Source organism: Callorhinchus milii, unplaced genomic scaffold (genome assembly GCF_018977255.1).
Source record: "Callorhinchus milii isolate IMCB2004 unplaced genomic scaffold, IMCB_Cmil_1.0 Scaffold35, whole genome shotgun sequence".
Classification (NCBI taxonomy): Eukaryota; Metazoa; Chordata; class Chondrichthyes; order Chimaeriformes; family Callorhinchidae; genus Callorhinchus; species Callorhinchus milii.
In genome coordinates this window covers 416993-439495 of record NW_024704776.1, presented here as the reverse complement: position 1 = coordinate 439495, position 22503 = coordinate 416993, and the positions used below count along the sequence as shown (strand labels likewise).

The 22503-nt window shown below is 38.1% G+C and overlaps 1 protein-coding gene across 1 annotated transcript in view; it reads left to right on the top strand.

Annotated features, from left to right (window-relative positions):
* LOC103182627 (histone deacetylase 9) overlaps nucleotides 1-22503 on the top strand; it is a 317211-nt gene that overhangs the window by 248905 nt on the left and 45803 nt on the right. The window contains exons 19-22 of the mRNA XM_007899699.2: nucleotides 4909-4964; nucleotides 5223-5310; nucleotides 11399-11518; nucleotides 11795-11892. Coding sequence (XP_007897890.2) covers nucleotides 4909-4964; nucleotides 5223-5310; nucleotides 11399-11518; nucleotides 11795-11892 — 362 coding nt within the window. The remainder of the gene's footprint in view (nucleotides 1-4908; nucleotides 4965-5222; nucleotides 5311-11398; nucleotides 11519-11794; nucleotides 11893-22503) is intronic.

The following is a 22503-nucleotide window of genomic DNA, read 5'->3' as shown; positions in this document are numbered from 1 at the left end:
AGAGACAGGGAAAGTTAAATCAAATAGTGAAGCCAGTTCGTTGGGAAAGAACTGGTTGACTGAAAAACTGTTGATCTGAAGTGTAATGGTGCACAAAATCTGGCACACTGTGGAACAGATTAATTGTAACTGCAGTTCATTGTCTTTCTCCTACTGATCCTTTAACTTCATTTTTCTTTGTACTAAAATGTATGGTAAACCTTTATTTCCTGAAAAAAATATTCCCGATACAAGCTGTCTGTGGCAAATTCAGACTTGGTATGGAGTTTTACGTTTATACAGCCTTGACCCAGCTGAAGGTTACATAGGATCAGTTTATGTTTTTTTAACTACCTTTTTTGTTAAAATTTTATAACAGCACAAAAGAAAATATACAAAAAGTAGGACAGCGCTTTATTGAAGTCTTCAAGAAAAATAGTTTCTCACACCATTACTGTCGTTTTTACACCGTGGAATGTTTTTGCAAAACACACATGTGATGAGTACATTCAAAATAGGTTCACACAGATGATACCATGGATGAGGTTATAGCTCTGAGGCTTGAATAACTGGATCTGTTTCTGATAGAACAGAGAAGGTTAAGACGGGATCTAATATTCTGAAAGATTGCAAGTGGATAGGTAGTGAAAGATTTTTTCTGATGCTTGATGTGGGTGCATAAATTCCGGGTTGTTACTGAGAGAGTTAAGGGAGAGGTTAGGTGAACTTTTTCATTCACAGAGTTATTACAAAATGGAATGCTTTGGCACAAGTGACTATTTGAGGTTGAGACCACAACAATATTTATAATAATAATAATTTAAAAGGGAATTGGATAAATATTTGAAGAGGAAGAATATAAAAGGAACAGGGAAAGAGCAGGAAATTGGGATTAGAGTAATTAGCTCCAGTGGGTGATCTACAATACAATACAGATTTACATTTATATAGCGCCTTTTGCATCAGGAGGATAATAATAATAATAATCCTTGCATTTGATATAGCGCTTTTTACGTCTTCTAGACGTCTCAAAGCGCTTCACCGAATATACTGTAAAGTGAATTGACTGTATATTTGTGGGCGAAACGCGGCAGCCAATTGTGCACAGCAGTGTCCCACAAACAGTCGTGGATTGAAAATAACCAATTTATTTGTTTTGTTTTATTTTGTTTTGTTTGAGGGATTTTTTTGTTTTGTTTGAGGGATTATTATTAGGCATGTGGAGTAAGGAAACTTGCCCAAGGTTTCACCCTGCCACCCTTGGATGTCCCAAGGTGCTGGTCAGTGCAGAGTTTGCACTCAAACTGGGGGTGGGGGCTTAGGATGGGGACTTAGGGGTGGTGGCAAGGGTTGTGGAGAGGATGAGAGGGAAGATGGACAAAAGGGCGGTCAAAGAGGAAGGTCTTCAAGCAAATCTTCAAAAAGGGAAGAGGTGAGTCAAAGGGATTTCCGGATGGAGTTCCAAAGACCGGGGGTAGATATGTCGAAAGCCTGACCTAGCATCAGTTTATGCTAGATGAACCATATGGTCTCTTCCTATGCAATGCTTTCTATGATTCTATAACTTAGCAGTTTAAGGGAAGACTGCACGTTTGAATGTTATTCTCTGATTTTTAGCAAATTTACATATCTTTGGTGGCAATTAAAATAAGATTTTGCATTAGAAACGGACTCTGGGAAAGATCAGTAAAAGCACCAATGGTCAAATAACTCTGCTGAAGCTCAGTCGACAGAAGCTTTTAGTAATAATAATCCTTGCCTTTGATATAGCACCTTATCACATCATTGAGACGCCTCAAAGCGCTTCACAGAACATACTGTAAAGTGAATTGTCTGTGTATTTTGTAGGCAAGCACAGCAGCCTATTTGCACACAACAATATCCCACAAACAGCCATGCAGTGAGTGACCATTTTATTTGGGGGAGCGTTGGCCAGTACACCGGGAGAAATTCCCTTCTCTTTTTCGAATGTACCATGGGAACAGACAGGTGGTTTAACATCTCGTACAAAGGATGGCACCTCTGGTAATGCAACACACACACAGAACTGTATTGGATTGTCAGATTAGACTATGTGATTCCAAGTCCCAACATCGGACTTGAAGCCAAAGCCTTCTGACTCAGAGGTGAGAATGGTTTTCAAAAGCGAATTGGAAAAAATGCTCGAGGAAAAATAATATTAATGGCTAGGGGTAAAGCACATAAACTGAGATTAGAATAGCACAAGAATAGGCACAATGTGCTGAATGTCCTCTGTCTGAGCTGTAAATATACTGTGATGGGTGAAACCCCTCATGTGGCTGCAATTCAACCTGAAGATAAAGCAGATGTTTTTGGTGTATTTAACCTCATAGTCGAAAATGGAACAAACCCAGACATGATAAATATGTAATCTACAGAAATCCCAGAGTACAAATAGGGAACACTTGTGAGATTTCATTTTATTGGTTAATGCTGAACCTCAGAAGGAGTTTTCTTAAGTCAGAGATCAAGTCTTATGACCACAAACCCTCAACTGGACAGAGATCTCTTTCCAAAATTCCTAAATCACTGTTATTTTCAATAATAATCTCTCCTTCCCCTTTCCCTATATTCTCGTGAATATAAATTAGTTTACAATTTCAGTCCCTCAATTTTTATATGACTGTATCTTCTCTTCGCCCAGTTTTGAAAACAATATCTCATTCTCAAGAGCAATAAACTGATTTTATTTCAGGTGTATACTCCCCCAATGCAATTTTGCCTCAATATCATAATCCCTCTGAAGAAGACCATTAAATGTGAAAATGACCATTCCAACTCTCCACATTCATCCTAATTCAAATTTTATAAAAACTTCTAGCCTTGTCCTACTGACTCCACACCAAGAGTGTATACACTGGCCATTCTGCAGTTACCAAATCTATGGCTAACCCGAATAACAAGCTTCAGCTTTCACAAATTGATATGTCGCTGATATTAGGGTGGGGGGGGGTGGAAATAACTTCTATTTATATAAGCCTTGCATTTGGTATGTATTGTTTTCACATCTCAAAATATTTTAAAGGTAAATTATAGTGACTGTGTAATTTGCAGGTGAAACACAACAGCTGTGAAGTGAATCACAACATTTTGTCTGGATGACTGTTGGCCAAGAAACCAAGAGAAACTCCTTGTTCTTTTCAAATATTGTCATAGGATCTTAAATGTACACCTGAAAAGGCAGGCAGGATCTCAGTATCACCTCGCCAACAAAATACATTACACTTCATAGTAAAATCCTGGTAACCTTTCCAGTATCCTCAGTCATGAGTGTCAGAAATGACTGAGTGAAGGGAATGCTGAGCATGTCCCATTCAGAGATTTCTCCTGTCTGATAAGGGCTAAATGATTTGAAACATTCTGTTGTAATAATTAGAAATCCATCAGCTAAGGGGAACTAGACCTACTTCACTTTCTAAGATGTTGCAACTTGTTCATTCATCATTACAAATCTTTTTCCTTTCACTGAATAACTCCAAATACAAATGTCATTACAGCCTAGAAGTTAATACAATATTTTAATAACCATGTCAACTACATCAATTCTGATTCAACGGGTAAATGGTATAAAGTTAAAAGTAAAACTTTTTATTTAATGAACAATTAAGCAGACAAGAGTGCTGGGCAAAATGCAATCTGAGCACTTTAAAACTAAGTTGGACAAGTTAAAATCTATGAAACAACATGAGCAGCTGCTGAAGCTCTGATGCTTGTTTCTGCAGCAGTAACCGAGTACATGGTTCATTAATAAGAAGCAGTCAGCGATGAATTATAGAGATGGTTGGAGAGTTCATATCTTCATTTCAGAAGGCACTTGCCACATAGCTTCATTTACATTTTAAAAAGATTCTTTTTGTCACTAGATGTCACTACCCACATGTTCTTCAATGCAGAGAAATGGACCTAACATTTGGTGCTGTGGTATTCTGTTCTATTATTAGTCTCAAGAATTGATTGGAATAAATAGATTTACCCTAGTGCTGGGATCAAGACTTCCACAGTACAGTGCAAAGAGAGCAATGGAGTGATAACATTCCTCTAACCAGCAAACATGCTCATCAGACCACAGTACATAGCTCAGAAGCTGGAGAGACAGATTAACAGTAACAGCAATTCAGGCAACATCCCTTTTCCCTATTCCCAATGAGTTTCTTTTTCTCCTCTCTTCTCAAAGCTTTGGCTTATCCTGGAATATGGTTCTGTATCCATCGCGTATTCTACCCGAGCAGACATCCATTCCTGAGGTGCAAGCTTTAACAGAGGATGTCTGCAGACTATCTGATCATGGTGTGGGAGGGAGAGCTCATAGTTGAACCCAATGCTATTTTGACTTAAGAACCACATAAGTGCATCTTCTGAACAAAATTGGAAGCTTAGATTGATTTTTCTCCTTCTGAACATGGGGGCATGTTCAGAAAGAGGGTGAGGGTGCTAGATAAATTTAGCACTCTCACTATTGCTGTAAAAACCCTTTTAAATGGCAGATGAGTTCTGAGCCAACTGCACTGCAAAAAAGTATAATCAGAAAGCAAGAATTATTTGGCATATATGCAAGGATTGTGCAAGACATTGTGATGACATGTTCCTTTCTTCTTTTTTTCCTGGGTCTGTTTCCCTTCAATTGCATGTGAAGTAATTGCAGTGGGGGTGGATGTGGGGGGTGGGGGGGTGGGAGAGTTAATTTTAATTTTCTGCTCTTGCTGGCCTAGAAATGGCACCGTGCTGACTCCGTGCTCTGAACTGCTGAATGCTTTACAAATGCAGACTAGAAAAATGTTCTGTTTGTTCCATTATGGTCGACCTCCAATTTACATGCACCAAAACAAAACCAAGCAAAGTAAACAAACACATCCAAGCCTGGGGAAATCTGTCATTAGATTAAAAGAGTATTTATTTTCTGTTTTACAGAATGGATTTGCTGTTGTCAGACCCCCTGGCCATCATGCTGAAGAGTCCGCTGCCATGTAAGTACCAGAGGCATTGCCTGTTTTAACAGTGCTGGGGTTACTGCCAGTCACCTGCGTAGCTCTGGCCTCTACAGCATTCTAATTATTAACAGATGCCTGTAAAACCCAAAAGGAAAAGCTTTCTAGGTACTCCCAGAGCAGATTTATGGCCACAGAGATCATATAGCATTTTTTAAAAAATGCCCCAGATCATTATTTATAACTATTTTCCTGACAGATTTGCCTTTTCATTTCTCTCTTTTCTCCATTCCTCAGGGGATTCTGCTTCTTTAATTCTGTGGCAATTACTGCCAAGTATTTGAAGCACAAGCTAAATATAGGCAAGATCCTAATTGTGGACTGGGTATGTATTTGTGGGATTCAGGGTGCAATGTGGTCATACATCCCATCGATGAATATTCTGTTTGGTAAAGATATTACTGTCTTCAGTCATGGCTGGATACTGTGTATGTTTAAACTGGGGATGTGTTTCCTTGGGCTGTCGCCTTTTTGGCCTACGGGTCAGGGAGTCAGTATGATTATAAAGCTTCCAGACTCAGAATAGAAACACAAGCATGTCAAGGTGGTGCAGTTAAAATAATAATCCTTGCATTTAATATAGCACCTTTCATATCAGGGGACGTCTCAAAGCGCTTCTCAGGATTTATTGTAACGTGCAGTGACTGTGTGTTTTGGATATATCCCTGTGGAATATAGAGAAAAATGCCAGAACAAGGAGACGTAATGATAACCACAATGTCCTGTTATTTTTAAAGCATTTTTTTCTTTTAAATGTAATGTGTCCAATTGTTTCCTAATTTCCTCCCCATTGGCATATGCCTCTGAGTGCCTGGTCACCAGCCTCCTCATTCTGTGGTGCAATTCCACAGCATTGGTTGCCAAATTCTGGCAGTGCTTTCAGGCACTGACTGGTCGACTTTCTGTGCATGGGCAGCAAGCAGGAAGTAATGTCATTAATGGCCATTTTTGTAGCTGATTGTAACCTGTGGTCTGATTTTCTGGACCCGCATCATTCTGTTACAACAGTCTGATTGTATTTAATAATAATATTAATAATCCTTGCACTTGATTTAGCGCCTTATCAAGTCATCAAGACATCTTAAAGCACCACATAGAGTGCACTATATATGCTTTGAGACATCCTCTCAATGTGGAAGGCACTATAACAAATATAATGCTTATTATTATTACTATAAAACGGTGATGACTGTGTTTATTTTGTAGGCGAACAATGGTGACTATTGTATTCATGTTCCAATACCAATAAACCATAGTATATCAATTGAAAATGTATATTGACAATATTCCAGCAGCATATTACCCTCAATGTTTTCAAATCAGGCACATATTTCCTGACATGTATAAACAGGAGCACCTGTGAGTATCCTACAAATAATTACAACTTATTTTCTCTCCATCATAATTACACTTAGAGTACTCCAATTGTTCACATGGTTGAACATGATTCAAGTCTGTCATTAAACAGAAAATTCTCTATTTAGGTAAAACTAAACAGTTTTGAAACTGGTATCCCCTGACATCATAAAATCTAGGATAATAATCCCAGTGAATGCACAAAATAGCCACTTCAGGTAGAGTTGCTGAAAATCTTGAGGCTGAAATATCTGTGTATCTGACACACATATTTGTTCAGTAAAGTCAGTTTTACAATCCGACATTCTTTTTACCTATTTTCCCTGTAGTCCTGTAGTTAGAGGTGGTTAGAGCATGCGCCTCGCAAGCGAGAGACGTGGGATCGATTCCCGGCAGGGCGAAACCTTGGGCAAGTTTGCTTACTCCACACGTCTGATAATAATGTCTCAAGAAAAAAAACAATAATAAATTGGTCACTTCAAGCCACGATTGTTATGCTCAATTGGCAGCCCCGTTTTATCCACAAAATATACAGTTAATTCACTTTACAGTATATTCTGTGAAGCGCTTTGAGACGTCTAGAAGACGTGAAAAACGCTATATCAAATGCAACGATTACATATATATATATTATATTCCCACTGCCCTCTTGTTTTAAAATAATCCTTTCATTTGATATGGTGCCTTATTATGTTATTGAAATGTTTCAAAGTGCTTCACAGGAGTTACCATCGACAACCGGGCTTTCAGCCTCTCTGCCCCCACCCTTTGGAACTCCATCCCACAATCCCTTTACCAAGATACTGGGAGAAACTTCATTTGGTATTTGATTTTATTCTTCTATTGAGGTACAGTTCCATGAGAATCAGGCATATTCAGGAACCATCCATCTGACAATTATTTACGTGTGAACGTTCTCATACTAAACTAACAGAACCAAAAGATTGCTAATTTATTGATCAAAGTAAGGTGCACAACAAATACGTGCGGGGAGCATCACAGGCAAGCCAATTTTGTCTTCACATGTGCCCCTTTTTGGTCCATGGGTAGCAATTAGGAATGAGAGTCCTGGTTGATTGTCTCCTCACTAACTTGAGTACAGAGGTTAATTTTAGTACCTGGACTGCCTCCAGCTTGCTCAGTGCAGACCAATTTGAACTAGTCACCTTCTTCTCTGAAGGGCAAGTGCTGTGTCAACTGGTGCAATTGTCAACTAAGGAAGTAAGGAAGCTGTAGTGCTTGAAAGTTATGTCTCTTACTGGTAGATCTTCTGAATAGAACTCAATGTTAGAATACTGCACCTCCTTACTATTAACCTATTACTCTTACCTCAGTATAAGTAAACAGTTCCCTTTACAAACAATGCATAAAAATATTGATAGATCAAAACTTCTTTGAAGCTTTGAATACTTAAAGTTACAATACAACACAAATTTATATAGCGCCTTTCATGTCAGGAGAATGTCCCAAGGAGCTTAACAGGCTAGACACCTGAGCTGGGGATGGGAGCCAAAGAGGTGGAGAAGGGTAAGATGAGTGAAAGCACAGTCAAAGAGGTAGAGAAGGAGTTCGAATGCAGTGTGGAAGGGAGCAAGTCAGAAGGATTCCAGGATGGAGATCTGGAGAATGTGGGTAGATAGATTGAAAGGCTGATCGTCGATTGTGGGGACACAAAGCAGGCTGAGCGAAGGGAACAACTGAGTGTGTATGGTTTGAGGAGGCCATAGAGGTAAGGATGGGGCAAGAGAGTGGAGAGATTTAAATGTGAATTCATTGAACTTGAATCTTGAACTCAATCCATTGGGGGGATGGGGCGCCAATGGAGTCAAGGGAAGATGGAGGTGATAGGGAGGATTGTGCAGCCTGATGTGGGAGAAGATACGGGCTGTAGATTTCTCGATTGTCTGCAGTTTTGTAGGGAAGAGCCGGAGAGTTCAGCAAGCAGAGCAATAGAGTAGTAGGACCTGGATATAATAAATCATGGATGAACTTGTATTTGTTAGTGAACTGTGTATTCATCTAGATTATATATTAGGATTGGATAATGAAAAATGTTCCTAGTTTTGTACTCCTTGGTCACAAGGTTAAATTCTCTTTCCTCTACCCCAGCAATGCATACTACCCTCAGCTATGCTTGTTGCCTCCGTTAATTTAGTGAGAAACAGTGCAAAATGCATGCCTTTTTTGCTGTGGACTCACACACAAAGTTTGATCAACCCTGCCAAAACTTCACATCGGAAGATCTTTACAGCCGTCAGAGAGAGGAAACATTTATCCCATCAGTCTGGGATGCATTCAAACCCAGGTCCCAGGGGACAGCACACTAATTCACTGTGCCAACTAATCCTCTGATATTTTCAATGTTTTATATAACATGTCATTCCTAATGAGTAACACTGTCATCCTTTCATGTGCTGCCATTAGTATATAAAACTTCACGTACTTGTAAGGAGTCCACAATAGTAATGTCAGATGCAGTAAATTCAATGGCAAATTCATTGACTGACCTAAGAAACTGAACTTCATGCCCATTGGGGAAATCAACCAATGGTACCACATACGATTACAAATAGCAGAACAACAACAATTTTACATTTATATAGCACCATTCACATCAGGAGGATGCCTCAAAGTGTTTCACATATTGTATGTTTCTTGACCATGTATTTTGTAGAATGTCTCAAAGTGCTTCACAGAGCCAACTGTGGGTAGTTAGCTGAGGAAAATGTTGGTAGGGGTAGGGGGGGTGGGGGAAGAGAAAGTGAGCAAAGCACAGTCGAAATGAAAGGTCTTATGACGGGCGTTAAAGGTAGGGAGAGAAGAGACAAGATGGAAGGAATCAGGGATTGTGTTCCAGAGAGAAGCAAGTGAATGATAGCTTTGTTATAGGTTTTAGATAAAATGGTAAATCATATGAGCAAAGTCCATAAAAATTTATGTTATACCCTATTGTTTACTCTATAGTTTTTGATAATATAAAATATTACTTTTAGAAAACTTTAAACTGTCAGTGATGGATAAAAGCAGACCTGAAATGTTATTACTAAAAATTGCTTGAATATGATTTTAGAGCAATTACACTGAGACGTGATTAAAAGTTAATATTAATAATAATCTTTACATTAGATATACAGTAGAGCCTTTTATGTCATTGAGACATTTCAAAGCACTTCACAGGATATACTACATAGTGTAATGACTGCGTATTTTGTAGGCAAATGCAACAGCGAATTTGCACCCAGCAATGTCCCAGAAACAGCTATGAAGTGAATGGCCAATTTTATTTGATCTACACTTGTGGTTCAAGTGACACCATAAACCGCAGAGCTATATTCAAAACAATTTCTAACACTCATCTCATCTGAACCTCATGATTAGCTTGTAGCCTTGAAAACATTCAATTCTATGGTTTATTCATCAGTGGAAATGGTGTAATTGCTAAAGGGTTCTATTCAAATGGTTTTGTTTCCGCATTGATATAACATTAATGCAAAAGTACACTTATAATAGCAGTTCATAATAGCACCTATAATACCAGTATGAATTTCTGACATTCACATTCATAGTTTTTCAAGAACATATATTTTTGTAGCTAGCATACAGTAAAGGGCTTTGAGAGTAAAGCAAATGCCAGTATAATTAACCTGTTTGAATCACTGAGAATGTACACAAGCAAGTGTTTCATAAGACATAATTTGTTAGTTTTGATGGTTACTGTATTTATAAAATAGCTTTCTGGTAGACTTGCAAGCAGTGTAATATTTATAAGGAATAAGTGTAAATCTCTTTCAAATGGTCATGTTTATATACAATAAAAATGTATGTATGTTCCTTTCTGTGGCAAATATATCAGACTCAAGAAATCTAAATGTTGATAAGTGAAGAGATAAGCTAGCCAGTAAACAAAATGCTAGGAAATAAGCTTTGGCATCCAATAATAATCGATCCCATCTGTAACTAACTGCAATTTATTTTGAAGGTGATAAATCATTTTGCCACCATTTAGAGTTTTAATCGCTGAAAAAGTACAAGCCACAAAACCTTTCATTCTGAAAGGTTTGTTTGTACTCAGTTGGAAGAAAAAGGCACTATTCTCAAAGATTTTTCAAGTGGCCTCAGTATGCTTGTGAACATTTAGGGTAATCGGAATAATTCAAACAACTGATATCTTTCAAGATTGCTTCAATTCCACTAAGGAATCTATTTTTTTCAAAATAGACTGATAGGAATATAATAATAACAATCCTTGCATTTGATATAGCGCCTTATCACATTGTTGAGATGTCTCAAAGCACTTTACAGGATTTTACTGTAAAGTGTAGTGACCGTGTATTTGTGGGCTAATGCAGCAGCCAATTTTACGCAAAGCAATGTCCCACAAACAGCCTGAAGTGAGTGACCGACTGATGTACTTAAAGCGCTCTGGGACAATATCCTATGTGAGGGGTACTCTATAAGTGCAAGTTGTTGTAACTTCCTGTGCAAGCAGTGTCACTCCCTTATAGTACTTTGCCTGCAGTTTTTACTCAATTATATATAGTTGCCATTCTGGATCTTGCCAAAAAATATTTTTGAAAATTCATTCCTGTTAGATGGCAGGGTGGGGGAAAAGACCATTCATTAAATTGTGATTGTACTGCAAAATACGTGTTTTTGTAATATCACACTTGTCTTTCTTAAGAAGCCAATTCAAGCACCTAATTGACCCTAAGGGGCTTTGAACTGTTGGCAGTTAATAAGTCATAAAACTCTTGCATAAAGCAGGATGCTAGATTCCATCACTGAGACAAATAGCACAAAGACCAGAGTATAAATTCTTAAGCGTATAAAAGAGCTGGGATTTCTCAGTGACTGCTCATCAGAGTCTCCAGGGCATGTTTGCTGTGGTTTCCTGACTCTAGAAACAAGCTTAAAAATGAGCACATTAAGCAGTAATTTGTTTGAAGGTTCAGGAAGTTTAGTAGCAAGAGGAGGAGGGGGAAGGGAAGAGGACAGAACTGACCTTTAAGCAGAGCTGGACATTATTACATTTGTCATTTGCTTCCTTTCACCTTCAGGATGTTCACCATGGCAACGGTACACAGCAAGCCTTTTACAGTGACCCCAATGTGCTTTATATTTCCCTGCATCGCTATGATGAAGGAAACTTCTTCCCTGGCAGTGGAGCCCCAGACGAGGTAAGTTACTCTCTCCTCTGCTGCTTTTATCGTTCTGGTCTAATTGCATTGCATGATTATTCCTAATTATCTCATTCTTCGCTGTTGCACTTTAAATTGCTGTGGATTGCAAAATTGTCCACCAGGACCGTATCCCAGTACAGCCCAAGTGCATGGCCCCAATCAAGGCTTGTCAAGCATTGTCTGACTGATTTTCGCATGTTCTTTGATGTTAGTTTCAAAGCTATATTTTTTCCCCAAAAAATATTTTCTTCCTTGATGTGTTCCTATTTTCAGGTCGGAAGTGGCCTTGGTGAAGGTTTCACTGTGAACATCGCTTGGACAGGTGGTTTAGATCCCCCTATGGGAGATGTGGAATACCTTACAGCTTTCAGGTGAGTTACCACCTGTACCATTAGTTATTTAGGCACATTTACAGCTGAAGTATTCCTTTACAATGTGATGTGTGAACCGCCTTAAAAAATGTTGTTGATTTAAAATCAGATCAAATGGCTAAATGTATTCCAGCCTTTCTGATTGGAGTGTATTTATGCAATAACTGAATGTATAGTACTTTATACAGGAGTTCATGTAATTGCATTTTTATAAAAATAAGAAATGTATTGATTTATTCCTAGTGTTTCAATTCAAGAATATTTAATTGTATTAAGGCATCCATACATTTCACATCAGCAGATTGTGATCTTCTATGATCTGGAATCCCTTGCTTTTGGTAATATATGACTTTCACTTAGGATTCCACTTTTCAGGATTTAACAGCACAACACTCAATAATTAATATATTATCAGTGCCGTCTCTGGAAATTGTGCCAGTCTCTTTCGAAAGATAAAATTATCACAATCCAACACTGAATTTAGCCAGCTCAGTCAAAATAATTTTATCTATAGATACAGCAACCAAATGAAATCAGAAAGAAATAGTACAGAAGAGTGCAAATAATTTGAATTAGGAAATCTTAAAAAGAATCTTAGAATGATTCATGAAGTTTAATTCCTGTAGAGTAGAAATGTAGAAATAATATTGTGTAACTGAATAACTGACCTCTGACTCACTGGAAGTTCTCTTGCTATCCTATAATAAACTGAATATAGAACAAAGGAAACTGGCTTTCTCTTGCATGCCAAAGGTACTTCTTTAATGATGATGAGTCTGAAGATGCTAAAAACAAATTTTATTTAAGTTGATGCTTTATTTCACCAGCTAGAACATGAGATTGAAGCAAACTGGTAATAAGGATTGCTTTGTATTTAAGAATCTGCTTTGACCAAGTTTGTGCTCGGAATCCCAGCTGCTGGGGTTTTAAGATTCAGACTGAGCGTCAAAGGAGTGCAAATCCATCGGCTACATGCAAAATATGTTTGTTTAACCCTTTGTGCCCAATACACCAGGTCTGTAACAACTTATAAAATAAAAACATATTATATAATGGGGGTCTATATTGTATTCTTAATTTAAATTGGAGTTAAGAGGGGAAATTAACACATTCTGGTATTTGGTGAAAATTGGGATTTATTTTGGAACATCAAAAATTCAAGAAGGCAAACCAGACACAAACAAAACAATTGCTTTATTGATGATCATAATTATGGAAATGCAGTTTTCCTAAACACATTCCATTTACTATTTAAAGAACATCGTTGGCACGTTTTCTGGGGGTGGGGGCGGTGGGGAAATCATATAGAAACATAGAAAAACAGGAGATGGCCATTCTACTTCCTGTTCTACCAGTTTATTAGACTCTTGGATATCTTCTCAATCCGTGCCCATTCACCTTACCCCTCAGTAAATCTCTCTTCAAGGCTGAAAAAGGCCTTTCTGAACTTATTGAGGGGATACTGGCCTAACTCAATCTGGGTTGATACACTAAACTACAAGGCACAAAAAGCTTAGAACAAGTAACAAAAAGCTTGCAATACCGAAGCACATCATATGCACAAAAGATATTTTTCCCCAACTAAAAGTTCAATATTTTTCTGTAATCTTTAAGGGAACATATATAATCCAAGAATTGTTTCAATTTAGCAAGCACTACCTAAAAAGTAAAGTGAAAGCAAGAGTGACTTAGCATATTATGTTTCAGAGATATAAACATTTGAAATGAATAATATACTGAATATATAACATCAATGAAGATTTTTAAAATACTGTAGGTTTATTACTGTCGCCCACATAGCTACTACTGTAAGATTGTACAGTCCCATCATTGTCTGTAATGAAACAGTTGCATTCATTCATGTAGTGCGGCAATACAGGGACTTCATAGTACTTTACCTCTGCCGCAGGCTGAAAGGTTAGAACCTCTTCCATGATGAATGGGTCTTGAGCCTCGGTGGTCTGCTCAGTATGGCAACTTCCATCAGGCAGTTAGCCGCTGGACTTGGAATGCACTCTGCTGAAATGGTTTTGTATTGAGAATTTGCAGAGAAATTAGTCCAAGTACCTTTGTAGGGTGAAGCAATGTATCTCCTCTGCATCTCTCGCTTGTAAACATTCTCAGAGATAACATAATCATCCTCATCACGAGCTTCTAAATTAACTGATGTTGGTTGCAGTCTTTGTAATTTTCCTTCTCTTAGCAATAGGGATATGGATGTGTTGTTCCAATTAATTTTTAGATTTCCCTTGCTTGCTATTTCTTGCTATGACTATTATGAATTAATTTTGTGTCACTTTATTGAAGCTCTCTGGGATTTTTTTCCATCATAGCCTCCTGCAATCTTCTTGCCAGAATAGTTATTACAGTAGAACCCCGTTTAAGATAGTATTTAGATTCCAATCCAATCTTGCCTTATAAAAGGGTACAATTGCCAGGCCAGTCAGCACTGAGCATCCGTGCAGAGAGCTGGCCGGCTTCCTGTGCTAGAAAATAAAATGGCCAACATTCAGATCACCAGGTTGCTGCTGACATCACTAACTGAAAACAGTGACCTGATAATCAGGAAGTTGTCCATTATTTAGCCAGGCTTTTGGAATTTGTGGCAAATAAATATTGGGGTACGTACCTTATGTTATAAGTGAACCACACTATAATAAAATTCTACTGCAGGAAATATAAAAAAGGACAATACTTCTGTAGGCTCATTAAATGTGTGTAATGCTGTGTCTATATATAGAGAGAGATAAAACTGTATTATATATATTCATTTCTGTTTTCATGTACTATTTTTCATTTTTCTGCTTTTCAACTTATTTGACAGTGCCTATGAATGTTTGACAGAATTATCTTTTCACTTTCCTCCGCAAGATACCATTTTACACATCCCCTGTCTCCCACCTAAATTCCCTTTGAGATCCCAGACAATGAAGGCCCTTGAATATCTACATCTTTTATGTGCGTTGCAACTTTCCATTATTGCATCTGGCTTTTGCTAGTTAATCACGAATCTAAGGTTCTTAGAATAGATGCCCCTGTTTTCTCCTTTATGTCTGGTCAATTCAGTGACTGAAGGCATCCCAATATGGCTTGCACAAAGCACAATCATCATAAAAAATTCCATGGGATCTTTTGCCAACCATAGTCCCTGACTTCCAGTCAGGACCAATAGTACATACTATGATGTTATCAAATCCCAGTGCAGTTTATCAGTGGTTGTAAATAAAAAGTAATTAATAGTCACTTAGGGATCTTAACAAGCGTTATAAATGCATATCCATTATACTCCCACTACAATGAAAATGTTGTTCAGATTCTACAATGTTTGTATTAAAACTTTTGCTTCACCACTATAACAGGCGAAGCACTTTAACTCTTATGATACAGTTGCTACTCTTAACAATGTGTGTTGAATTGACATGATTCTTCAAGAACCTAGCAAAAACAGAATGGTTACCCAGCTTAGTAACTTTAGCAAAGGTTTCAGAAAGTCCCATGGGCAAACCAAGTCCCCATGGAGATTTCCCCTTCTGTCTTTTTCCAGACTTTGTTGGCTTGGAATTCGCGATTTGCAGCTTATGAATTTCATAATGAGAAGTTGCAATTAACTTAAAAATTCCAGTTTGAGAAGTGTATTGCTTCTCAGTAAGAACCTCATTGTAACTTTGATCAGGCATCACAACATTGGTAAGCACCCCTTGTTCTGTTTCTTGACACAGAGCTATTTGAAAAAATGAGTAACATTCTAACTATATATTGCCAGTGTCACAATACTTAACATCTTCGGGGATTTCATGCTCTCAGTGTCCAGAATGGTGATAACTAACAGCGACAATAGAAAAACATTCCATTGAGAAGGTTTCAACAGAGTATTTTTTTTGTAACAAGCCTACCTAGATTTAGTGTATTAAAAAAACAATCTATACTGTATTTAGAAATCTGTTCCAGTCAAACGTCGGATAACTGGGTATAACATTACTATTTTTGTCCTACAGTAAGTTACATGTAATAGATCATCAGCCACTGTCTGTTTTCCATGTTACAGGTACTGCTATTAGCTCATTGACTTTTAGAAATTAGGGCAGTGCTGTACTAAGATGTGTGTCTGCACAGTGAGTTTTTCTTATGAAAGAAGTGAGGTGGGAGAGTAAGGCGCATATCAGAAAGATCATAAATTGAGGAATACTGAGCTCCCTGGAAGCTTGGTTGACTTGTGACTTTTATGGATTATTATAAAATAACTCTCCTTGTACCGATGTGATTTTGCAGTGTGTCTACATGTCGTACATGTTCTGTATGTTAAAAAAAANCCTGCCTCTTAAGAGTGCTTTGGTGAAGGAATAAGCAATTACTGCTTGCTGAACAGAATGTCCAAGTTAAGTTCACAGAAGGATGCAGACTGGCTCCATTTACTTCGGCTCATTGGATGTCTTTTTAACTATAGTTCTGTTATACATGTAAGCATTTTGACATCCCTATAGCTTTACTGTGAAATATAGTATTCAAAGTTTCCTCTGTTGTGCATGTGTTTCCACATGCACTGTCCAGCACTGCTTTATTCCCCTCTGAATCTTCACTGTATTGAAATCCAAAAAGATCATACTTTCTCCAACTCAACTCATTCTGGCCCAGGTCCTCGAGATTGTGGATTCCAAACTTCCTCAGGCTTCTTTTCTTCACACATTATAGAGGTGTTCAAAACCCAAACTTGATCTTACCTGATCACTTCTTGAAATAACCTACTCTCTCATGTATTCTTTTGAACCTTGGTCATGCCTTGCATTGTGGACTTTGACCCTTCATCTTGGGTTCTCACTTAAATAAATACAGTAAAGTCATAATTCCATAGTAACGTACAATCCAATGTGTACTGCACCGCCTCAGGTTTACCCTCCAACAGGACACATGGACCGATTGTTCTGCAGTAATGATACCACTGTAGCTTCTCAGACATTCAACCACCACAAAGCAGCCATAACAGTAAATTCTGCTTTTTTTCTACAATCCACTTTTAATATATATTATAAAAACCCAGGTTGTCAAGGCTGTAATTTAAACCCAGGGTTTAAATGACATCCATAAATCGCTTGACCTGCACTCTCATGGTTTATGACGTCATCTGCAACCCTTGGATGGATGACAGCCTTGTTAATCACAGCGGCATTACACAACAGTATTTCCTTTGTAATATAATCATTGCAAAGTACACAAAAACACAGAGGCAATTTCAATAAAAAATTTCACTATGTAGATTAATAATGAAAGTATCAACCATTTGTATTGTTTGAAGGATATGAGGGAGTCACTTCTTAAGCTTTTACATTATCATCCTTTCAAAAATCAATACCATGGCTCCACATTAACGTGAATAGAAAGAGCAACACAGCCTTTTTTTTGTTTTATGAATTTGGTTCAATTTACCATTAGGCCCAATGGATTCCACATATAGCAAACCACAGTATATACATTAATAGGTTATGCCATTAACTATTTGTTTGGATATCGAGGATCATTATGAACTCTAGGAGTACTGGGCAAGTTTATATAGTGCATCCTGTTAGTATCTTTGGGTCTTCTACACTTTAATCTAAATTTGTAAAGAGTCTTTTGTCCCTTTTAGTTAGATTCTTTACTTGTGGAATAAATATAAATGAAGTACTGACAAGTTTTACATTGGCACTTTCTTCCTTTGAAACCAGTTACTGTGTGTGTAAAAGGTATGTTATTTAGGGCCTGTGTTGCCTGTCACTCCCCTCATACTGCCATTGTTTCCAATGTTGCGTGAGAACTTCAGCATAACCAATTACACAGAGTGGGCTGCCATTGCCACCTTTTGCTTTTGCAGCAAACCAATTCTGGAAGCTTTCCGAGACTTAGTCAAAACCATTAATTGAACAGTACATTTTGAGTCTACACAGCCCCCAGTATTTGTATGATTTGCTGGAGGATACAAATGGAAATAAAAATCAAATCCAAAACAATAGCAACAAATCTTTTGTGATTATGCTGTGTGAATAAGATAGAAAAATGACAAGCCTCTGGATCCAAAATATATATGTTTATTGCAACCAAACTTCATGTAAAGAATAAGGGAAATTATTTAGATAAGCATTATCATATTTAATTATCACAGGCAAGGGGTAAGTGCTTTAATTAGCAGGTCCTTGGGACATTGACTGAGTGCAGGCTTTCTTAAACAACCACACAAACACACTGACTAGCTGCCTGCCAGCCTTAGGGTCAGGCCTGAGATGAAAAAGATAAGATAATTGGCTCTAATGAAATCCAGAAGGTTCGAACTTTCTTTGGGCAAAGCGTGTGGAAGTGAGCTTAATTCAAACCAGTTCAACTCTGAGCCTACTCCTGTGACTTTGATATCGTTTGAAGTTATAAAAGTGTTTGGTGCACCATTAGCCTGCTGGGCTCAGCCTCCTTGGTTACCTTAATTACCAGACTTTACAGCCGACTTTACTGCACAGGAAAGGAGCCATTATATGTTTCATCAACATTGGCTGTTTTCAGATTTTAGGAAAGCGGGGGTAAAGGTCATTATGAGGAGGGGAGGGAAGTTGAGCCGGTTGAAACCTTATTAAATAGTTTATGTTTTCTTAGTAAAAAATGATTGCATCTTTACACTTTTAAGTATTTTGCACACTCTGCAGAACTGCCTTATACTATAAAAAAGTTAACCAGCATTGAGTTGTGTTTCCCTGGCAGTGATGCATGAACTTCATCTTGTAAGGTTTAAATGCTTTCACAAGCATGCACCTGATTACAATTCCTTATTTAGGAAATTCTTTTAATTCATCTGTGTACTCGATGGAGTAAAAGGAATGCTGCTTCATTGCTGCTTTCTGGCAATGTATAATTTGAAAAATTACCCTTTCTTTGCGTTTTCTCCTGCCAAAATGATGTTACCTATGCTTAAATGGGTAAATAGTCCTCATCATCCTCATCAGTATCCAAACCATTCGTAAACATCCAAACTATATGGTCAAAAAGTGTTAAAATATCCTCTGGAAACATGCTTTGCCTATTGTCGTTTATCACATTTTTTGCCTTATTGCATTTGTCATGTCTTTCATCATCTTCATTCGCACCATCTTTGTATCACTTTATTGTAACTGACTTAGGTTTGGTTTGCACTCTTATTAAACTTATTAAAAATGAATTTGACCATACGTAGAAGACTAACGCTAATTACAGTAGCGAGCCCGATAACTACATTAATTGGAACCGATTTTATTTTGGAACTGAAAACAGTGGCCTTAGGATGTCCTGCCGACGTGAAAGGCGCTATACAAATGTAATTTTGTTGATGTTGTTGTTGTGAGGATATCAGGTTAACATACAGAATAAAATGTGCCAACTTTAATTTGAACAAAAACGTTAAGGTAAAAATGTCACATTACCGAAAATTGCAGTCCAAACCCCTTTGGGTTCAGACAATCCCCACTTTCCCCAAGACTTCAGAACCATAGTTTGCCCTGAAGTCACCAAAACCAATGGTAATTGCAATTGTTGTTACTGCATATGAATTCTGCCTCTTGGGATCCTGGCTTCGTACAAGTGATATGATGATATGTTTCAATCTGATTTATGTTATCACAGCCTTTGTATATAAGCAACAAAAGTTTGCCAAGCACATTTTAGATGAAGTCTGTCCCCTTTAAATAAATATAGTTCCCTTTAATATAATCTTTGAAAAACTCTATGTTTAGATTGATCTAAATACCATATAAACTGAAAGTGAAAGTATCAGGCTGTTGTATTCATGACTTTTCAAGGACAACTTAAATAAAATTAATGTATTCTTTTTAGTATTTGAGCTTACAAATTTGCAGCACTCCAAGATGCTACCCTGCGTGAAGGCACTATATAAATGCAAGCTATTGTTATTCTTGTTGTTACAGGACCAGTGGATCATATCAAAAAACAAAACAAAAATTGGGTTTCCCGGTCAACAATCCACCAGAAAAAAATTGTTCATCCACTTCATGGATTTCACTCAAGAAAAAAAAATGAAATAATAATTTGGTCACTCAATCCATGACAGTTTGTGGGACACTGCAGTATGCTATTGGCTGCCAAGTTTCGCTCACAAATATACAGTCAATTCACTTCACAGTATATTCTGTGAAGCGCTTTGAGACATTCTAGAAGACGTGAAAAACACTATAGCAAATGCAAGGATTGTTATTTATTATTATGGCTGTTTGTGTCACATTGACTAGGTGCAAATTGGCTGCCTTGTTCGTCACCAAAATACATAGTCACTAGACGTTATAGTAGAATCCTGTGAAGCGCTTTGATATGTCTCAATGATATGCTAAAGCATTATATCAAATGCAAGGTTTATTATGTGGCCTTGGATTTTTTTTAAAGTAGCAGCTGATTTTGATGAAGTGATCTGGAGGGATCTTGGCATAGAACAATTTAACTTCAGCCCTTCTTGTTAATTGTGGGCTTAATGTGTTGGAAAGGAATGAATGCAGAATTAAATATCTGGATTATCTCATTCATTTCTAAGTGTAACTAGTTTCTTAAGACATGTAAAATTCCAGGAGAGGTTCTGATAAAGAATGCACTTCAGTCTATGTGCTCCAATCTTTCCTGAATACCCAGTCTAATGTCTTTCCATTTACAGCATTAACCTGTTTCTTAAATGAGTCCAAGCTCCTGGTCTCTACCACGCTTCCTGGTAATCAGTTTCAGCTGTTGATGATCCTGTTTAGGTATGAATTTAAGACTGGCAAAGAGGAGGCAAGATGGAGAGATTGAGTTGTAGAGATTTGCAGCATAATGGCTAAAAGCATGGCCACCAATTGTGGAGGGGATGAGGGACATGCAGAAGACCCAAGCCAGCTAAGCAAACACGCTCTAGCCATCTGAGCAAAGGTGACAGATTGTGGAGTGGGGCAAGAGCAGATTGGAGAGAAAGGAAAGTGCCAGGGCGTATGTCCTTGATTCAATATTCAATTGTGTTGGTATCAGAGGTATTGTTCCTAATTGCTGAATAGCCCCCAATGCACTTTTTGTCATTCTCATAGCTCAAGAAATACAATTTGGTGGTGTACAAATTTATCATGCCTTAAGATTAGTAATTTGGAAGCCAGGTTTCTACATTATCACTTTAAAAATTAGTTCTTAAAATTTTCGAATAGTGCAAATTCTAAGAATTCCCTATTTTCAGGCTTAATCTCAAACCCAGTTTTCAAATCAGTTTCTAAATTATGATTGGGATTTAAATAATCAATATTACCAAGGTGATTTTAAGGCTGAGACTGTGATCTTAGGTAACTGCACTTTTATCTAAACTGTAAAGAACCAAAACGTTTCAGGTTTTATCCTTGGTCTGTTACTGAGGTGGCAAATTTCAGCTAGGGTAGCAAGATGAGTGTTAGATTAACTTCACTGGTCTATGCTAGCGAAAGGAAAACAATCATTTAGGGTACTTGCTGCTGAACCAATGATCCATGCTAAAATGTCCCAAGTGCGTCGACTTCTGCGTGAAGAGAGAATCAGGGCCCAACTGTGATGCTCCCTGTGGTGGGCTAGTCTGCCAGCATGCTCAAATCTCACACCATAAGTGGCCACTTGCGCAAGATAATGAAAGTCAGTTGGTGTTATTCAAACCTAACTCAGTGCCTTCAGGAGAGTAAGGGAGAATATATGTGTCTATGTTCAATTCTGCATATATCCAAACTGAGTGTGAGTGATGCCTACACTCCTCAAGTAGGACACGAACTAGGCAAGTACGGTCCCACTTAGGTGGCTGAGGGAGGAGAGGGGTTCAAGGAGGACAGCATGATCAAACTGTGTCAAAAGAAGCGGAGAAGTCCAGGAGGACAAGTAGGCAGAGGAAGCCCTGATCACTGTGTAATTTGCTGCTGTTGTTACAGGAAGAGAGGACATCATTTGTGACTTGATGAGAGCTGTCTCAGTGCTGCAGTTAGGGTGGAAAACAGACTGCTCACACTCCACTCCTCTACCTGCCCCCTTCACTCACTTTGGTCCGGTCTTCTGCACTTCACCCTTGTCCCCTCCGCTCTACCATTGGCAACTGTGTTTTCAGCCATTATGCCCCGAACTCTGGAACTCTCTGCCTCCAACCATCCATCTTGCCCCCACCTTGCCTATCTGAAGATCACATCTAAAGATCTTTGACTTCAACCAAAGTTTCTCAGGCTGATTTTTCAACTTTTCTACTTGATTTTCAGTATGTCTGCACCATGCAATAAGGGGGAAAATATTGAACTGCTCCCAGTCCTTCCACCTTTGCTCCTCTGTATTGAGCTATTAGGATAACACTGTATAATTTACATTTATTTAGCGCATTTTCCATCGTGAGGATGTTTCAAGAGCTTCACAGTGCTGGATGGACCACCATGAATATACGAGTGGCTCAGGTTAACAGACAGTTGCTTTCTCCCCTCGTATTTTCTTCCCACTCCCTTTCTTACATGGGCTAAATGATGGATCCACAGATACTGGAAATCTTCCATTGCTTTACTCACTCACTCGCTTTATGTGTGAACCTCAACTATGAGTAACTATTTGATGAAAAGGGGCATCGTGGTCAAGCACAATCGTATCCTCACTTTATGTCCA